Genomic DNA, 18302 nt, shown 5'->3' on the forward strand with positions numbered 1-18302 from the left:
CATGAAAGATAAAGACATCTCCCCTTACGTCTCTTATTCTGCAACTAAAACAGCAGCAGCTGTCTATTCTGGGAAGATGGGGTGTGTGGGGATGGTATGTGTGTTTGTGTATGTACATACATACTGTGGCTGTACCAGCGATATGCCAGAACCAAGGTAGCTCTGAAGGAGGGTAAGAGAGAAAGAAAGAGAACAGTGGTGGGTAGATGATAGTTCTGTGGGATCCCACAAGGAAGGATTCTCAGATATGCTGATCATGGAGAAAAAGGAGAAAATAATAGATTGTGTAGAGAGGGAAGCAGGGATTATAGAGGGTGGCCGTGGTTCTTTGTCATCTGAAGCTTTTGTTAGTGTTCACAAACAACATTGAAAATCAGTTTTTGCACTTTTGGCATCTGATTTGACTACAAGGTTATTTTCATAAGCAATATACCTCCTGCACTGGAAACTCAAATAAAAAGTTACTTTGGCTACAGTGTATATTCAGTTTTTAAATTGCTCTCTACTACTTTCTATCCTGCATCATAAATTACACATTCTGTTTTAAGTGGTGGTAGTGACCTTTGACTTGGGGCCAATCTAGACCTGATGTAGAAGATCCTAATCATAGATTAGGATCCTATCTAGTTAAGCCCTTAAATTTACTAATCTTTAAATATCAGGGTCTGATCACATTTTCACCCTGTTTCTCATGGGCAATAATGCCAGCTGGTGGCTAGTGATAGCAATTGCAATTGTACTTGTTCCTTAATGTGAACCTCATCGGCCATTATCAGACTCACCAAGGCCTGCAGATTATCTGGACTTTCCCCATCCCAATGTCCTTGTACTCATTTTTGCTGTTCCTAATTAATGCTGATGCCATTTTTTCTTATGGTTCTACTTATAGACACACAAATGACAGTCATGACTGGGACACCAAGGACAAATCTAGCCATTACAAAACAGTTAACAGTTTTATATCACTTTAACTGTTGCAGCTTCCCCCAAGGAATCCTGAGACAGTTAGTCTGGTGGGGCACTGAGAAATTCTGCTAGGGATCCCTAACTCCCCACACAGAACAACATTTCCCAGAGTTCTCTAGGAAAAAGGAATGACTATTACACCATCTTAAATGTGTAATACAGACACGCCATGAAAGCAACAAGTATATAGGACTGGTGGTGATGACCTTAGAACAGTAAGGAGTTTGGCAATTTAATATATACTGACAAAATGGCAGCTCCATCCAGAAATGCAAGCCCTATTGTATCTGTTGTCAATACTTTAAAAAAAAAATCTATTATCTGAATCCTGACTTTAACACACTTCTCCCTTGCACTACAACAGCCTGATTGAAAGCTGTCTGTGCTGGGTGATCAGACTATGCCAAATGCAGGATTGTTTATACCTGTGTAGTCACAGATTAATAATTTGATTCAAGATGAGAAAGCCGTATCAGCGGCTTGCTAACTTGTTTCCTGCCTTTCCCTTCCCCATCACCTCATCTTCCCTCCATGCTAATTGTTCTCACTCTTACACATTCGCCTATATAACCCATTTTATAAAGCACCCGGGCCTGACTCAGTAGACCCATCTCTCCTCCCTTTGAATGGAGGGTAACAGCCTGATAGACAGGGCAGTTGTGCTTCTACATTTGTCTTAGCTTCTCCCAACACCCAATACAGAGTCTGGGTGCAGGCTGATGCGCAGCACCAGCCTGCTTTGGTTTCCTATGAGAGACAAGTAGATCAATAATTAAGAGCTGGATTAAAAAGAAAATCAGTGGTTTAGCAAGTTAAGACCTTGTAACAGTGAGCTACCCAAAAAATACTCAAAATTTGAAGACCTGGAGTGAAAACAGCATACTGCTTGATGGCTGGCAGGGACCCCTTGGAGATCCAAAAGCTTTTTAGTTTGGGTATGTTGATCAGTGAGTAGATCTGTCCTGATGGTCTCCAGCCTCTGGCACAAGGTGTTCTGCTGAGCTTTGACTCTGCCATGGTGCTCTTTGTCCTTTGGGACAAATCCATTTTTGCTGCTCTGTGTTACAACATCAGAAGGGTTGAGTGGCAAAGCCCAGAAACACGTGTCCTGAGGTCGCTTTGGGGGAAGGAGATTATGACTTCTAGCCAGCTTCCTTAGAAGCATCTTCCTCCAACCTTGAAAAAGAAGGCACATGGGTGGGGTGTGTGTGTATGGCAAACTGCCTGCCTGAGACTTGGAGAGTTGCATTGCCAGGCCCTTGAGGTCTGCTCTCCTTGGAATGTAAATATGGGGCAAAATACAAAGGCAGAAGCCAGAGGCAGGTTCCGTAGCTTTCCCACTTGTTGCTGCTGTTTGAAATGACCAGCCAGTCCTGTGTTCCAGTGTCGTCAGGAATTCTGCAGAGCATACATTTAGACAGAAGTGCTAGCTGCCAGTTAGGTCAGGAACTCCAGTGTCTGACTTGCAACATGTCCAGGCAGAACATTCCTTTGCAGAAGGAATTCCAGTGTTTCTGCTGTAGAATAGGACTCCCAGTGTCAATGAGAGATTTCAGTGTTTTAGAAAGCTGCTTCCTTGGCCCTCTGGGTATTGAGATGAGCTCCCGGCTGAGCCATATTTCACAGTTCTGAAGTGTCCAAGTAGATGGTGCCCAGGCACAGTCCAGTGTAGCATTTGCAAATCCAGTGTAATAAGGGGTGGGGGCAAGGAGGGATGCCAATGCCCCTATAACAAGTCAGGCCTTAGTAAGCCTGAAAGGCAGTTGGCATATCATTAAAAATATATATATATATATATACGCCTCAGTATTTTGCTAGGAGCAAAGTTCTGTGTTCCCAAAGGCTAGGTAGCATTGTAATGTCGATATACCACCACTAGAAAGAAGAATCAAAGCAGCTCAGAGCCCAAAGGGGAAGGGCTTGCAGATCAGAGGCAATAGGCTAGGGCTTGGGGTTCCTAGAAAAGACCATTCAGGTGCAGTGGGTCTTGTGGGCCCCTTTCAATTCCTTTCAAAGGGCAGTGGTGCTGCCAAAACTCACTCACAGAGCCAGTAGAACTGGAAGTAATAGTCAGTAAAGAGAGAGCCCATCTGCTCCATAGAAGAACTGCAGTTAGCTTGGTCCTGTGGTGAGAAAGTGAAAAGAAAAGATTTAAGGGAAACAAACTTTTATGGAAAGATCATGACTTGTCTTTATAAGAAGAGTGGACCAACAGCATGCTGTCATGGGAAGCAGCTCTACGCAGTGGCAGAGGGGGAGGAGGGAAAACTGACCCACTGCCTTTCCTTTTTGGCACAAGCACTCAAAACGTTTTGTGGGTTATTCAGTTAAAAGCCTTCTATGGAAAGAATCCAGTGGAAATGGTGCTTGAATTTAAAGCTCAAGGAAAAAGAAAAATGGTCCCCAAAGGAAAATATGCCCACCCAGCTCTCTGGAACTAGAAAGTACTCTCTGGTTCCTGGGAGACAGAATCCAGGATACATATCTACAGAGAGCAGGGCTAACAGTGTCACTTGCACAACAGCATCCCAGTTAGCTGGGAAAGGGGATGAGGTAGGAAGGAATGATCAGCCTGAAACAGCTGAGAAACCTGCCCCCAGTGGACTCAGCTTAAGGGATAAAGCCTTATGCCACTGCATCAGGGCCAGTCGTGGCCCTATAACCCATTCCAATTCCAGATTCATCTTCCTCCAAGCTGGAGCAAACCACGAGTACATGGTGATGCTTTTCCCGCCGAGTAAGACCCAGAAAGGAATATGGAAGAGATTGGGCCTCTGGGAGGAAAAAAACCCAACAGATGTCCTGGTGGTGAATCTGGATTGTGCCCCTGCAATCAATAACTAACTTGTCCCACTCAGATTCAGCGTGTTATTTCTACTGCAGCTTAGGGTATTATTGCTATTTAGAGTATTTATTGCCTAGTAATTGGCTGGTCCTGGTACAAATATGTGTCTTGGGTTGTCCAGAGATGGGGAGGTATGGGATGACTCTGGGGAAGCTATTCTAGTGGTGGTGGGGAACTGATGAAGATATGGCACTGCTAAGTCAGTGAGCCGTTACAGGTGAAGGGAGTTCAGAAATTTAATTACTGTTTCACCTTCCAGCAGGCCTACCACCTCTTTTGACCTTGGAGAGCAGTGCCAACTGCCAACAACCCACAGAACCTCACCTTTTTACTTTGTAATGCCAGGCTGGTCCAAAATAAGTCTGAGATCATCCATGACTTGATTATGGATGAAGGTGCTGACCTAGTGTGCAATACAGAGACCAGGTTGGGAGAGGCTAGTGATCTGGTTTGGTTCTAGCTTCTCCCGAAGAGTTACTCTGTGGTGGAGCAGCTGAGAGGATGTAGTCAGGGAGCTGGAATGGCTGTGGTCTATAAGAATTAGTGGAGTGCATGGTTCGGTTCGGGGCCACTGGGAAAGCCGCCGGGCCGGGCCGGAATTCCGGCAGTTCGGAAGGGTGGGGTGGTGTCTCTTTAAGGGGGTGGTGGTAGTACTTACTCCCCCCGCCGCTCTTCCCCCTCCAGCGCTGGTGCTTTTAAAAATCTTCTTGGGGCGGCAGAGTTCCTCCCTGCCGCCCCTGCCCCCGTCGTTGTCCGTCTATGCCTTAAACGAAGAAGAGCTGGCGGAGCGCATGTGCCCTTCGCGGCGCGTGCGCTCGTCTCTGCTGTGGGCGCGTGCGCGCAGCGTGATGTATGTGGCGCGCGTGTGCCCGCGGCGGGGACACATGTGCCCGCGGCGGGGACCACCCTTAAAGAGACACTCCCCCAAGTGCCGGACCACGCTTCTACCGAACCATGCACACCACTAATAAGAATAACCTCTCTTACCTGGATCCCTGTTAGGGAATTGGCACAGAATGTATGTACCTAAGTCTAGGGACAAGGATAGATTGGGACTTCTGTTGGTGTACCGATCACCCTGCTGCCCAACGGAGTCCCTAACTGAGCTGACAGACCTGGTTGCACAGTTGGCATTGGAATGGCCTGAGTTGCTGTTGGTGGGGGACTTCAATGTTCATTTGGGACGAGGTTGTCAGGAGAGGCTCAGGAGTTCATAGTGGCCATGACGACTATTGGCCTATCCATTGGTTTCTGGACCGACACATGATGCTGGTCACATGCTTAGTTGGTCTTTTGCTCTGTTCAGGGTGGTGTTCCATGGGTGGGGACTCCTGTCATCACCCCATTATCATGGAAGGATCACCATCTGGTTAAGATAGGACTTGCAACCACAACCCACCTCAGCAGGGCTGAAGGACCTATTAGCTTGGTCCACCCAAGAAGGTTATTGGATCCAACAGGATTCCAAGAAGCCTTTCAAAGGGCTTGGAGCTGGCTTTGCTAGTGATTCTGTTGATGCCCTTGTGCAAACATGGAGTAATAAACTCACTAAAGCAGTAGACATAATAGCTCCTAAGGGTTCTCTCCGGCCTGCATCAAGTCAGCCCCGTGTATTCGGAAGAACTATGGGAGCTGAAGCAGTGAGGTAGACTAGAGCACAAGTGGAGGAAATCTTGGCATGAATCTGACAGGTCGCAACACAGAACACATTTGAAGAGCTGTACTCTGGCAGTTCTTTTCTACCTGCATTGCTTCTGCAAATTATTTGTTTTAAACCGCCTTGAGCCAGGTTTTTTATTTTATTTTTATTTTTAAATTTATTTAATATATTTTAATACCGCCCAAAATGCAAGTTCTCTGGGCAGTTTACAAGACAATGGATACAACCGATAAAAAGATTAACATATTTCAACAATTAAAATTTATTATTATTACATTTTATATCCCGCTCTTCCTCCAAGGAGTGGGATATTAATTAATAATAATAATAATAATAATAATAATAATAATAATAATAATAAATTTATTATTATTATTTATTATTTCAATTTCTATACCGCCCTTCCAAAAATAGCTCAGGGCGGTTTACAAAGAGAAATAACAAATAAATAAGATGGCTCCCTGTCCCCAAAGGGCTCACATTCTAAAACGAAACATAAGATAGACACCAGCAACAGTTACTGGAAGTACTGTGCTGGGGGTGGATAGGGCCAGTTACTCTCACCCTGCTAAATAAAGAGAATCACCATGGTAAAAGGTGCCTCTTTGCCCAGTTAGCAGGGGTACATACTTAGGTTTCTCCTCACAACAACCCTGTGAAGTAGGTTAGGCTGAGAGAGAAGTGACTGGCCCAGAGTCACCCAGCAAGTACCATGGCTGAATGGGGATTTGAACTCGGGTCTCCCTGATCCTAGTCCAGCACTCTAGCCACTACACCACGCTGGCTCTTTAATTTAAAAAGTTAAAACTATTAAAACACAATTAAAACAATATCTAATTAAAAATCTGGATAAACAAATGCATCTTGACAGTCCTTTTAAAAGCTGTAAGAGATGAGGAGGCTCTTATTTCAGCAGGAAGTGTGTTCCAAAGCCTCGGGGCAGCAATGGAGAAGGCCCGTCCCTGAGTAGGCACCAGACGAGCCGGTGGCAACTGCAGATGAACCTCTTCTTTTTATTTGTTGTAAAATGCCCAGAGCCATTTATGGAGGAGCAGTATATAAATCAAATCAAATAAATAATAAATAAATAAATTCACATCCAGTGGAGTTCTCTAGGATTGTGAGGGAACTAGTTTATGCCCCCTCCCCCTTGAATCTGAACCTGGAACTTGCTGCGATGTCTTCAATGACTTTTTTTGTGGATAAAACAGCTCGTATTTGGGCCGAGCTGGATTCCACAGTTACTGCAGAGTCTATTGTAGAGGTGTCTAGCAACTCCTCTTATAGGATTAGATTGGATCACTTTCAGTTTGTGACTCCTGAGGATGTGGAAAAACTGCTTCAGACAGTACATCCTACAACCTGTTCTCTTGACTCTTGCCCAGCTTGGCTTATTTCATCTGGTAACTATATTATCAGAGAGGGTCTGGTAAATATTATAAATGCTTCTTTGAGGGAGGGCAGGATGCCTCCTTGTCTTAAGGAGGCTATTATTAGAACTTATTTGAAGAAACCTGCATTGGATCCCTCGAAGTTGACTAACCTGTTTCTAATCTTTCATGGTTGGGCAAGGTGATTGAGCGGGTGGTGGGCTCTTAGTTCCAGGCAGTTTTCTATGATACAGATTATCTAAACCCATTGCAAATCAGCTCTCAAGCGGGCTATGGGGCTGAAACTGCCGTGGTCAGCCTGATGGATGATCTCCAATGGGCTGTCGACAGGAGTGTGACTCTACTGATCCTTTTGGATCTCTTGGCGGCTTTCGATAGCATCAACCATGGTGTTCTTCTGGGTTGCCTGAGGAGGGTGGGATTGGGCTGCACTGATTTATAGTGGTTCCATTCCTACCTCTCTGTTAGATTCCAGATGCTGTCACTTAGAGACTGTTGCTCTGCAAAGCGAGAACTAAAGTATGGAGTTCCACAAAGTTCCATACGGTCTCCAATACTTTTTAGCCTCAACATGAATCCACTGAAAGAGATCATCAGGAGGTTTGGTGCAAGGTGTTATCAATATCAGTATTTGGTGCAGGGTGTTATCAGCCCTAAACGGCTGAGGACCGGGTTACCTGAGAGAGCGCCTCTTTCTGCTTGATCCCTACTGCACATTAAAGATCATCAAGAGAGGTCTGTCTCCACATACCGCCAGATCGTCTAGCGGTGACTCAGAAGAGGGCCTTCTCTGTAGTTGCTCCTAAGCTGTGGAACACACTCCCTATAGACATTCATGGTTTAACATCTTTACCAGTCTTCAAAAGAGCCCTTAAGACACATTTTTAGCCAGGCTTTTAGTAATTTCTGAGTTTTAAATTTGTAATTTAATTTCTGAATTTCTGAATGTGTTAGATTGGTCTTGTTTGTCTTTGTTTTTGTGAACTGCCTAGAGCCTCTGGAGTCAGGCAGTATAATAAATAAAATGTGTTGATGACACTCAGATCTATTCCTCCTTCATCAGGAAATGGCATAACCTCCCTAAATGCCTCCTTGGAGGCGGTAATGGGCTGGATAAGGGATGACAACCTGAAGTTAAATCCAAATAAAAATGGAGGTACTGACTGTTGTGGGGTTGGGACCCGAGAGATGGTTTCTATCTACCTGTTCTGGATGGGGTTACACTCCCCCTTTAAGATCAGGTACGTAGCTTGGGAGTGCTCCTGCATCCCAAATTCTCTCTGGTTTCTCAGGTTGAGGAAGTGGCCAGGAACGCTGTTTATCAGCTTTGGCTGATACATCAGCTATGTCCATTTCTGGAGGTAAGTGACCTTAAAACAGTGGTGCATATGCTGGTAACCTCTAGGCTTTACTACTGTAATGCACTCTATTTGGGGCTGCCTTTGTATGTAGTCTGGAAATTACAATTTGTACAGAATATGGCAGCCAGACTGGTCTCTGGGACAACCCATATAACATGGATTTTAAAAGATCTGTACTGGCCGCTGATGTGTTTCCAAAATACAGAGTGCTGGCTATTACCCATAAAGTCCTCAACAGCTTGGGTCCAGGATACGTAAGAGAGTGCCTTCGCTGTTGTGCACCCTGTCGCCATCTGGACAGGTCTGGTTATGGTTGCCGCCGGCTCTTTTGGTGGCAGCTTGAGACAGGCCTTCTCTACGGCTGCCCTGGGGCTTTGGAAAATGCTCCCTGTTGAGCATCGCCTTCTCTTAGAAAGACCCTTAAGACACACCTGTTTTCTCAGGCGTTTAAACTATTTAATTTGTTTTTATCTAATGAGATTGTTTTTATTTATCTTGTGATATTTTAAATGTTTTTACTCTGTTTTACATTTGTTGTGTTCTAACTCTGTACACTGCCTAAAGGTGCACATATCAGGTGGTATAAAAATATGATAAATAAAATAAATAAATGATGCCATGAAATGCTGCACCAGTGCCATACATGTTGGAGAGGACATAGCAAGTACTTATACTCACAGGTCTGGCTAATCGGAAGTGGTAGGTAAACTCTTGAAATGGCATCATCACCACAGACCAGCGGTATGTTGCTCCCTAGGGAAAATGAAGATGTAGAAGCCATAGTTAGGGTAAAACGACGCTACTTAATACTGATACGTTCTCTTGGTCAGTGCCTGATGGATTAAACACACCTTCCTCTCTGCTCCCACTTAGAAGCTAGGAAAATGAAACTAGAGGAAAGCAGAGGGTAGTGTCAGTTTCCAGCTGAAGTCTCTCTCTCATATATGGGGACCCAAAGGAATTCACATCTTGGTGGACAGGAAAATATGCAGTTTGCTTTAATAACAGAGTGATTTGCTAGAAGTAAAAGACAACTTTATATGTCCCCCAAGGTATTTAGACAATAATCAGTCAAAATTAAAAAGATAAATCAGAGAATTATTTATTTATTCATTCATTCATTCAATTTCTATACTTCCCTTCCAAAAATGGCTCAGGGCAGTTTGCACAGAGAAATAATAAATAAGATGGCTCCTTGTCCCCAAAGGGCTCACAATCTAAAAAGAAACATAAGATAGATACCAGCAACAGTCACTGGAGGTGCTGGGGTGGATAGGGCCAGTTAATCTCCCCCTGCTAAATAAAAGAGAATAACCACATTAAAGGTGCCTCTTTGCCAAGTTAGCAGGGTTCTGCCAAGTTAGCAAGGAATTAATGTGTTTTACTTATGATGAGTGTTTAAATCATGCTTTTCCTCCACATATATGACAATATATGACATTGGGTTAGGGCGGTATAAAAATGTGCTAAATAAATAATAGGCTGGTTCAAACAATATCAGCCTAGAACACATGAAGAGGAGGGGGCACACCAAGAGTGTGCCCATCAAGACATTCTTCACAGATATCCTAACATCCTCCCAGCACGTTCTTTGATTGTATGTGGGTTTGCTCATCGAAATGGCCCCTAAACATGCACACGTTTAGGGGCCAGTTGGACTAATAGTTGGACCTACACATAATCAAGGGATGCACTGGGAGGGCACCAGGTCATCCACAGAGGACATCCTGATGGGCACACTCTCAGCACAAACCCCTCCTTCACATGTGCTGGGGCTGGTATCATTTGAGATGCAAAAGAAGAGACCAAAGTCCCACGGTGGACTTTGGTCTCTTCTTTTGCATCTGGACTGGATGCTTCTTGTTTTTCTTCATTTCTTGCTAGTATCATTTGAACCAGTTCACTGAAAGTGAGAATTTGACTCAGTGGCTGGCATCCTGGCTAATGAAGTGCTGGTGCAGCAGTGTTGTGTTCCAGACTAAGGCTGCAGCAGTCCAAACAGGGTAGGGAGTGGGAAACCATCTTCCCTTCTTTCTGCAGTTGCCTGTGCCACTTGAAGAAGCCCCAGAGGCTCAGGGACATATTCTCAGGTGACACAGGCGCAGGCAGTGGCGGAAGGAAAGGGAGATTGTTCACCACTGCCATGTGTGCTACTGCAGCTTTACTCTGGAATGCAATACTGTTGCACCAACATTTCATCAGTCAGGATATCAGTCAGTGCTTCATTCTCTCTCTCTCTCTGGCTGCCAGTTTTCACTTGCCTTACATGATTCTAATGATCCAAAGGGCATTCACACACGAGAATATGCAAGCTAGTGAGGCCAGGTATCTTTTCTCCTAAAGAGCAGATGCTTACATGCAGGTTGGCTGGCTGGCTGGCAAGCACATGCCATCGGAGGTAATTTTGTGACCTTACCTGGGTTTCCGTTGTATCTGTGAAGTTGTCTGTGCTCACAGTGGTATGTTGACATGGGCTGCTGGAGACGAGGCCACAAAGATAGCCAAAAGCAGCAGAGCTGGCACTGGAGAGAGATAAGACCACAGTTACTCATCCCCTTGTCACGTTGCAGCTGGATTACTGCAATTCAGTAATTCTGCAATCCATGTTGCAGATGGATTACTGTAATTCTATTCTTCAAGGGGCAGCCCTTGAAGAATATTCAGAAACTGCAGCTAGTGCAAAATGCTGCAGCTAGGATTGTATCTGGAGCTACATGTTGCAACTCTGAAAGAGCTGCACTGGCTACCCGTTTGTTTCTGGGTCCAATTCAAGGTGCTGGCTTTGACCTTTAAATCCCTTAATGGTACAGGCCCTGGATATCTGAAGGACTGTCTGCTCCCAAGAGTTTCCGCCTGCTTGACCAGATCATCAGAGGGGGCTCTGTTCCACGTGCTGACAGTGAGAGAGGCTCGGTTGTTGAGCACGTGGGACAGGCCTTCTCAGTCATTGCCCCCAGGCTTTGGAATGATCTCCCTGCTGAAATCCACTCCTCAGTCTCCTTGACAGTTTTTAGGGGAAAAGTATAGATGTGGCTCTTCACCCAGGCTTTTGAATAAGAGTATTTTTTACTACTGCTGCTTTGTATTATGTATTATTATTATTCTATAGGTTATTAAATTTTTATATAGAGATATTTATATTATCTGTACTTTTCTATTGTAATTTTTGAAATTATCTGTACCGTTTGTATTTTAATTATGCATTGTTTTAATTATATTGTAAACCACTTTGAGATTAGTTTAATGAAAAGCGGTATATAAATTGAACAATCAATCAATCAATAAGGAAAGAGAAGAACTCTGATTTAAGGCACCAAGGGGAACAGTTTGATATGTAACAAGGTCATCTTTGTATTTCAACTGCTGCCCTTTCACTAGCGCCTTCAAAGGCCACTTATAAGACAAATGCCGCCATTCTCATCTGGCCTGTGTATGCCAGTGCACACGTTTATCCCTTTGCCAACTACTTCCATCACACTTTGTACTTTCATCCCATGAGTTACTTCAAGACGTCTCTTCCTGCGTCTGTTTCATTATTGTGTATGCAATTATGCTTCTGGTCAGCAGTTAGTTTCACTAGGAGGCTACTTTGAAGTAGGGTAAAGGGAAAGTGTGCTGTCGAGTCGGTGTAGACTCCTGGCGCCCACAGAGCCCTGTGGTTGTCTTTGGTAGAATACAGGAGGGGTTTACCATTGCCTCCTCCCGTACAGTATAAGATGATGCCTTTCAGCATCTTCCTATATCACTGCTGCCCGATATAGGTGTTTCCCATGGTCTGGGAAACATACCAGCAGGGATTTGAACTGGCAACCTCTAGCTTGCTAGTCAAGTCATTTCCCCGCTGCACCGTTAGGTAAGGAGCTCAAACTCCCCAAAATGCCCCCTTGGCAAGCCCATCCACTACATTTCTCTCTGGAGGGTCAGGAACACAGAAGCAAGCAAGCAAGCAAGCAGCTGCCGCCGCCGCCGCCGCCGCCACCACCACCCTCTTTTTGTTGCACATCACTCTGGGTTCCATCTTGAGCTATTTCCTGCTTGGAAGAAGTGCAGACAGCAGGGCATGTGCAGGAGAAGAGTCTCTCCGTGCACCCATCTGTTTGTTTTGTTCTATTCTTGCCACGACAAGAGTGGGTGGAGACAGAGGAGTGCATAAAGGAGAGAATGATCTCCTTTGCTATGTCTTTCTCCCTTCCTCTCCCTTTCCAGTTGTTTGCGGCTGGGAACGACATGAAAGCAAAGAGACAATGGCGCACACAGGAGAGACAATTCCCTCACTTGTGTGATCTTATATCCCAGGAAGTTTCCAAACGATTGGAGAGAAAGGAGGGGAGAAGGGGCACACAGTGAAGTGGGCAGATTCAGTTCACAGGCTTCGAGTTGGCAACCCCACTGTAAAGCCTTTATCCTTCCACCATCTTTCCACAACTTAATATTTTTCTTGAATGACTCCCAGTCTTTACTTCTCTTGGATGACTGCCTCTCAGCAAGAATGACATTCTGAGGTCATTCTCATGATCGGGAGGGTGGGGTGGGTGGCAGGGAAGGTTGCAGAAGACTGCCTTCCCCGCAGACAATCACCAAGACAGTCTGAGTGCGGTCCCCCAGGGAGCATGGAGGCAAAGGGGTTGGGACATGTCATCCCAGCCCCTGGAAATCCCACAATGCACCACGCAAGTGCATTGCAAGGTGCATTGTGCGGATCCCCCCAATGATGGGCATCAGTGGGTCCGCACCATTTGAAAGCAGCTGGTGCTGACACACAGTCAAGTAAACGTGGCTAAGTGCACTCGCTCCCTTAACCCTGTTTAAGAGGTGGGCTCGCCCCAAGGCGCCACCAGGAGCTGGTCAGCTCTTGTGGGTTCTCATGGGCAGCCAAGCCCGGGGTTAGCTGCCCCAGCCTGGTCTTGGCTGCTCGTGAGAACAGCTTCTCTGTCTCACACTGTACATATATATTAATGTTCTTATGGAATCCTCTCCCTCAGTGGATACCTTGCTAATTTGCTCGTGATTGCAACATTAGTTTATTCTATAGTGTATCCCTTCCTCCCCATAGTTCCTGTTTTCTCCAGCATTTTTACTCACTTCATCTCCAAGGTAATATTTGTGTTCACTGCAGTAAACTTGCTGATGGGGATGCGGTAGGTGATGTTTCCTGTCCTATACTCACAAACAGAAAATGATATATCAGCAATGCATAACAGCTATTTTGGTTGTCTGTTGTGTCTATCAAAGTCAACATACAACCCTTGGAGTGTGTAGAGGAAATGCTAGCTCCATACTGTAAGGCAGACTTTAAAGCCTAAATAAAACTTATCACTCTATGTTCTTTAGAGAATCAGAGCCCATAATGGAAATTATTTCAGTTCAATATTGCAACCCAATAAGATCCTAGGATGTGCTTCTTCATATTATTTAATAGATTTTTACCCCCATTTTATCTCTAAAGACTCGAGGAGAGTCTCAAAATCATAAAAATAAAACACTGACCTAACATAATAAAACCAATAACAGCTTAAGAACAAAAAGCAGTCATATTGATTCAGCTGCAAAAACAGAAACAACTTGGAGGGAAAACCAGAGGGAGAAATCCTGCCAAACAGGAAGGACTCCAATTGTCTTTAAAAGTGAGGGGGCCCACGTGGGATCTCTTTGGGGAGGAAGTTCCATAAAGGGCTGGGAAGGTTTCGTTTCTGGTGCCTTTGGATTTCAGAGTCAGCTTAAAAGCTCCACCTAGTGTGGCTGGGATTTCGGTGTCCTTTAAGCTCCATCCTCTTGTCCTTTGGTGGGCCCAAGAGCAGGGCCCCAGCAACTGATCTCAAAGAATGGGCAGGGTGAACAGGTGGATGAGCATATAAAGCTGCCTTATGGTGAGACTCAACAGGATGTTAATCACACAGTTGGCCCTTGCACATGTGTTTCTTCAAGCAGAAATAGCAACTGGGGGAAACATTGTCATCAGGACCTCAGCACAGTGGTCTCCCTTGCTGCAATCTCAATCCTGGCTTTCCCCAACTCCAATGGCTGATATTTCCACTTGAAAATCACACACACACCCCAATGCAGTGATGAACATCATGTCTAGTTTGGCCTTTAGATTGTGAGAGATCATTTGTTCATCTTCCCTGGAACTGTTTCCTGTGACTGGCAGCAGTTCTCCAAGGTCCTAGGCAGAGGTCTTTCTCAGCCCTGCCACCCCAAAATCCTATCTACTGGAAATGCCAAGGACTGAAGCTGGACCTTCTGTATGAGCTATATATATATATATCCTCTCTCTAAACATGCTCTCTCACCAACTGACACTTCCAGACACCAGAATTCCACCTCGCATGCCCTGTTCAAACTCTCTGGCTGTGCTTCACTTGCACCCACACCAAGTAAGGATTCCATCGCAGACCCATTGATGCATATAAACCATCATGACATGATGACAAGGGCGAAAAAACCCTGAACTGAAATTTTTAGCATCCCTAGAAGGCACTGTTTTTCCAGACTCTCAAGAATAACCAAACCTAACAAAGCTTATGGCAAGATGCCACACCATGTCTTGCACTCACCTGCACGTATCATCAGCTGCACAGGGCTGAGATGTGATGGTCACATTACTCTCCACAAGTGAGATGGACTGGAACACAGGAGCCATTTCTACAGGGAGGCAGAGGAAATTAATCAAGACAGAGAAGGAAACTACTCTACACAGCAGATCAAGCCCAAACCATGGCATTCTAAGAACAGTTAAGACTGCAGTCTGGAAAAAGGTATGAAGCCCATACCTTTTTGTAAACCAGGAATGACACATACTGCTTTCTTGCATAGGTTCTCTTGGAATCTAAGTTTGCAGAAAAAGCAAACTGGCTTTAAAAAAGAAAACTTTTACTATCAAGTGTGTTTGCAATTGGCAATTTCATTTCCAGGAAGGAAGTCATTGTGGGTTTCCTTTCTGGTACTATCATGTGGCCACAGCTCCCTCTCTCTCTTCAGAGGGCTTTTCCTCCCCTACTGCCCATCTACCTTTTTTTCAAGCACAGCTTGGTTTTGGGCTATGACAAATATGACAAATATGTAATTTATATACCATTTCCCAACAAAAATTCCCAAATTGCTATACATTTTTTTAAAAATGGCTCCCTGTCCCCAAAGGGCTCACAATCTAAACAAGAAATATCAGATAGGACACCAGCAACAGCCACTGGAGGGCTGCTGTGCTGGAGGTGGATCGGGACAGTGCTCTCCCCTTGCTAATTAAAGAAAATAACCACTTTTTTGCTTTGTTAGCAGGGGACTGCTCTGTTAGCAGGGATGTCACTGAGTAGAGCTAGGGCCCAGAAGCATGTGTGGGCATCAAAACTTTCAAGCATGAAGTAGCATGGGATGTAGACTATGCAATTTTCACACAAAATTGAGCGGAGATTAGACAACTTGGTATGAGTTTCCGAAATTACTTTTTGGGTAGTGGTGATGGCAACATTACCAGGGCTTTAAACTAGGCCTAGTGCAAGCAGATGCAGGATTATTTTGATTGACAAAGAGGTATCACCCAATGCCAATCACCCAAGTTTTGATGCCCGCACATGCTTCTGGGCTCTAGCTCTACTCAGTGACAACCTTGCTAACAAAGCAAAGAGGTAAACGGGGTAAGCAGTGAGGTGGCCATATTTGCAGTTTATACCAAACTCTTTCGGGTAGTGAAATCCAAAAAGGATTGTGAGGAGCTCCAAAAGGATTTCTCCAAACTGGGGGAGTGGGTGACAAAGTGGCAAATGCAGCTGAATGTTGGCAAGGTGATGCACATTGGGATGAAAAACCCCAACTTCAAGTATACACTGATGGGATCTGAGCTGTCAGTGACTGACCAGGAGAGGGCTCTTGGTGGACAGCTCGTTGAAAGTGTCGACTCAGTGTTTGGCAGCTGTGGAAAAGGCCAATTCCATGCTAGAAATCATTAGAAAGTTGAAAATAAAATGGCTAATATTATAATGCCCTTATACAAAACTATGGTGCGATCACACTTGGAGTACTGCATACAATTCTGGTCACCACATCTAGAAAAGGACATTGTAGAACTGGAAAAGGTGCAGAAGAGGGCAACCAAGATGATCAGGGGCCTCGAGCACCTTTCTTATGAGGCAAGGCTACAACACCTGGGGCTTTTTAGTTTAGAAAAAATACGACTGTGGGGAGACATGTTAGAGGTCTATAAAATCATGCATGGTGTAGAAAAAGTGGACAGAGAGAAATTCTTCTCCCTCTCCCATAACACTAGAACCAGGAGTCATCCCATGAAATTGATTGCCAGGAAATCTAGGACCAACAAACAGAAGTACTTTTTCACACAATGCATATTCAACTTATGGAATTCTCTGCAACAAGATGTGGTGACAGCCAACAACCTGGATGGCTTTAAGAGGCGTTTGGATAACTTCATGGAGGAGAGGTCTATCAACGGCTACTGGTCAGAGGGCTGTGGGCCACCTCTAGACTCAAAGGCAGGATGCCTCTGAGTACCAGTTGCAGGGGAGTAACAGCAGGAGAGAGAGCATACCCTCAACTCCTGCCTGTGGCTTCCAGCAGCATCTGGTGGGCCACTGTGTGAAACAGGATGCTGGACTAGATGGGCCTTGGGCCTGATCCAGCAGGGTTGTTCTTATGGTCACCTTTTATAGCACTTAGCAATAGCACTTACATTTATATACCGCTTTATAGACGGAGCTCTCTAAGCGGTTTACAATGATTTAGCATATTGCCCCCAACATTCTGGGTACTCATTTACCGACCTCAGAAGGATGGAAGGCTGAGTCAACCTTGAGCCCCTGGTCAGGATCGAACTTGTAACCTTCTGGTTACAGGGCAGCAGTTTTACCACTGCGCCACCAGGGGCTCTTTTAAAAGTGGTGATTCTCATTAATTAGCAAGGGGAGAGCAACTGGCCCTATTCATCCCCAGCACAGCAAGCCTCCAGTGGCTGTTGCTGGTGTCTTATCTGATATTTCTTTTTTAGATTGTGAGCCCTTTGGGGAGATGCGATGGTGGATTTCTGTGAGTCACACCACATGGAAGAATATTCAAGGAGTTCTTATGAATTTTCCCAAGGCTCTAATTTGGCTGCAGTAAGCAATGTGGCCAAGCACTACATTAGGGAAATGGACTGGAAGAAACAGAAGCACTACAAAATAGCTCATGCCTGGAGGAGGGGTTGGGTGAGATAGTAGAGTAGCTGCTGCAAACCCATCCCACAGTACAGTACTTGGTCAAGATCCAAGTATAAAATTAGAAGAGTCAGGGAACACTTACCCCGCTGGCTGGTGCTCCCTGTGCCAGGCTTCTCAGAGCTTGGTTGGCTGATGCTACGTTGCCATCGTGCCTGTCCTGCTGGGAAGCTGTTGTGTGTTAGAGGGAGGTTGGAGATGTACTTGGACTTGCCCTGGATGTGGATGAAAGGGGCAGACGGGCTGGCATTGGGGCTGCCATAACCCCGTGATCGCTCCGATGTCTTTGGCCACTTCGTGTGGGAAGCCGCCTTGCCCGTGACTCCCCTAGATTTGGCTTTGATGTTGGTCACTGGCAGGAGTGACATGAAACTTTGGTCTGTGAGAAGAAAGCAACAAAAAGGGCTCCTTTGAGAAGATGAGACAGAGACAAGACCTTTGGCACTGCTCCCTGTTCTCTGTATTCCACTGTAACTAAGCCTAGATATATGTAATGGAAATCATTGAACATTTCCCGCCTTCTGCCTTCACTTCCCTCCCCTTCCTCTGCATCTGTCCTGTGATAAGCACACAAAGAATGAGTGAGCCCCTAGGGCACCATCCTGACTGAATTTCCCACTAACAGCTTGACTACACCTCTGTGTGTTCAAGACAGAATGGAGCTTACCAGTTCGGTTGGTGGCAACAATGGTGGTGGTCTCTGAAGTTGCAGAAGATGATATATTGTTGGGAACAGAAGAACAGCACATGGAGAAACAAGGAGGGTTGGCACAAACTACTATGCTACGGGCAGACAAGCCATAATAAGTGTCAGGCACATGTGTTGTGGCTGTAAGATAAAAGCAGCATAGGGGCTGTGTAAGTAAAATAGCCAAG

The 18302-nt window shown here is 45.2% G+C and overlaps 1 protein-coding gene across 7 annotated transcripts in view; it reads right to left on the reverse strand.

Annotated features, from left to right (window-relative positions):
* MYRF (myelin regulatory factor) overlaps positions 1 to 18302 on the reverse strand; it is a 167581-nt gene that overhangs the window by 4470 nt on the left and 144809 nt on the right. For 4 of the 7 annotated variants that reach the window (XM_053283499.1, XM_053283500.1, XM_053283496.1 and 1 more), the window contains 7 exons: positions 18094 to 18255; positions 17512 to 17805; positions 14778 to 14865; positions 13306 to 13380; positions 10640 to 10745; positions 8902 to 8976; positions 3011 to 3089 (listed from right to left, as the gene is read on the reverse strand). In XM_053283499.1, the coding sequence (XP_053139474.1) occupies positions 3011 to 3089; positions 8902 to 8976; positions 10640 to 10745; positions 13306 to 13380; positions 14778 to 14865; positions 17512 to 17805; positions 18094 to 18255 (879 nt within the window). The remainder of the gene's footprint in view (positions 1 to 3010; positions 3090 to 8901; positions 8977 to 10639; positions 10746 to 13305; positions 13381 to 14777; positions 14866 to 17511; positions 17806 to 18093; positions 18256 to 18302) is intronic. The other 3 variants (XM_053283502.1, XM_053283501.1, XM_053283497.1) reach the window with 2 other exon arrangements.

Source organism: Hemicordylus capensis, chromosome 1 (assembly GCF_027244095.1).
Source record: "Hemicordylus capensis ecotype Gifberg chromosome 1, rHemCap1.1.pri, whole genome shotgun sequence".
NCBI lineage: Eukaryota > Metazoa > Chordata > Lepidosauria > Squamata > Cordylidae > Hemicordylus > Hemicordylus capensis.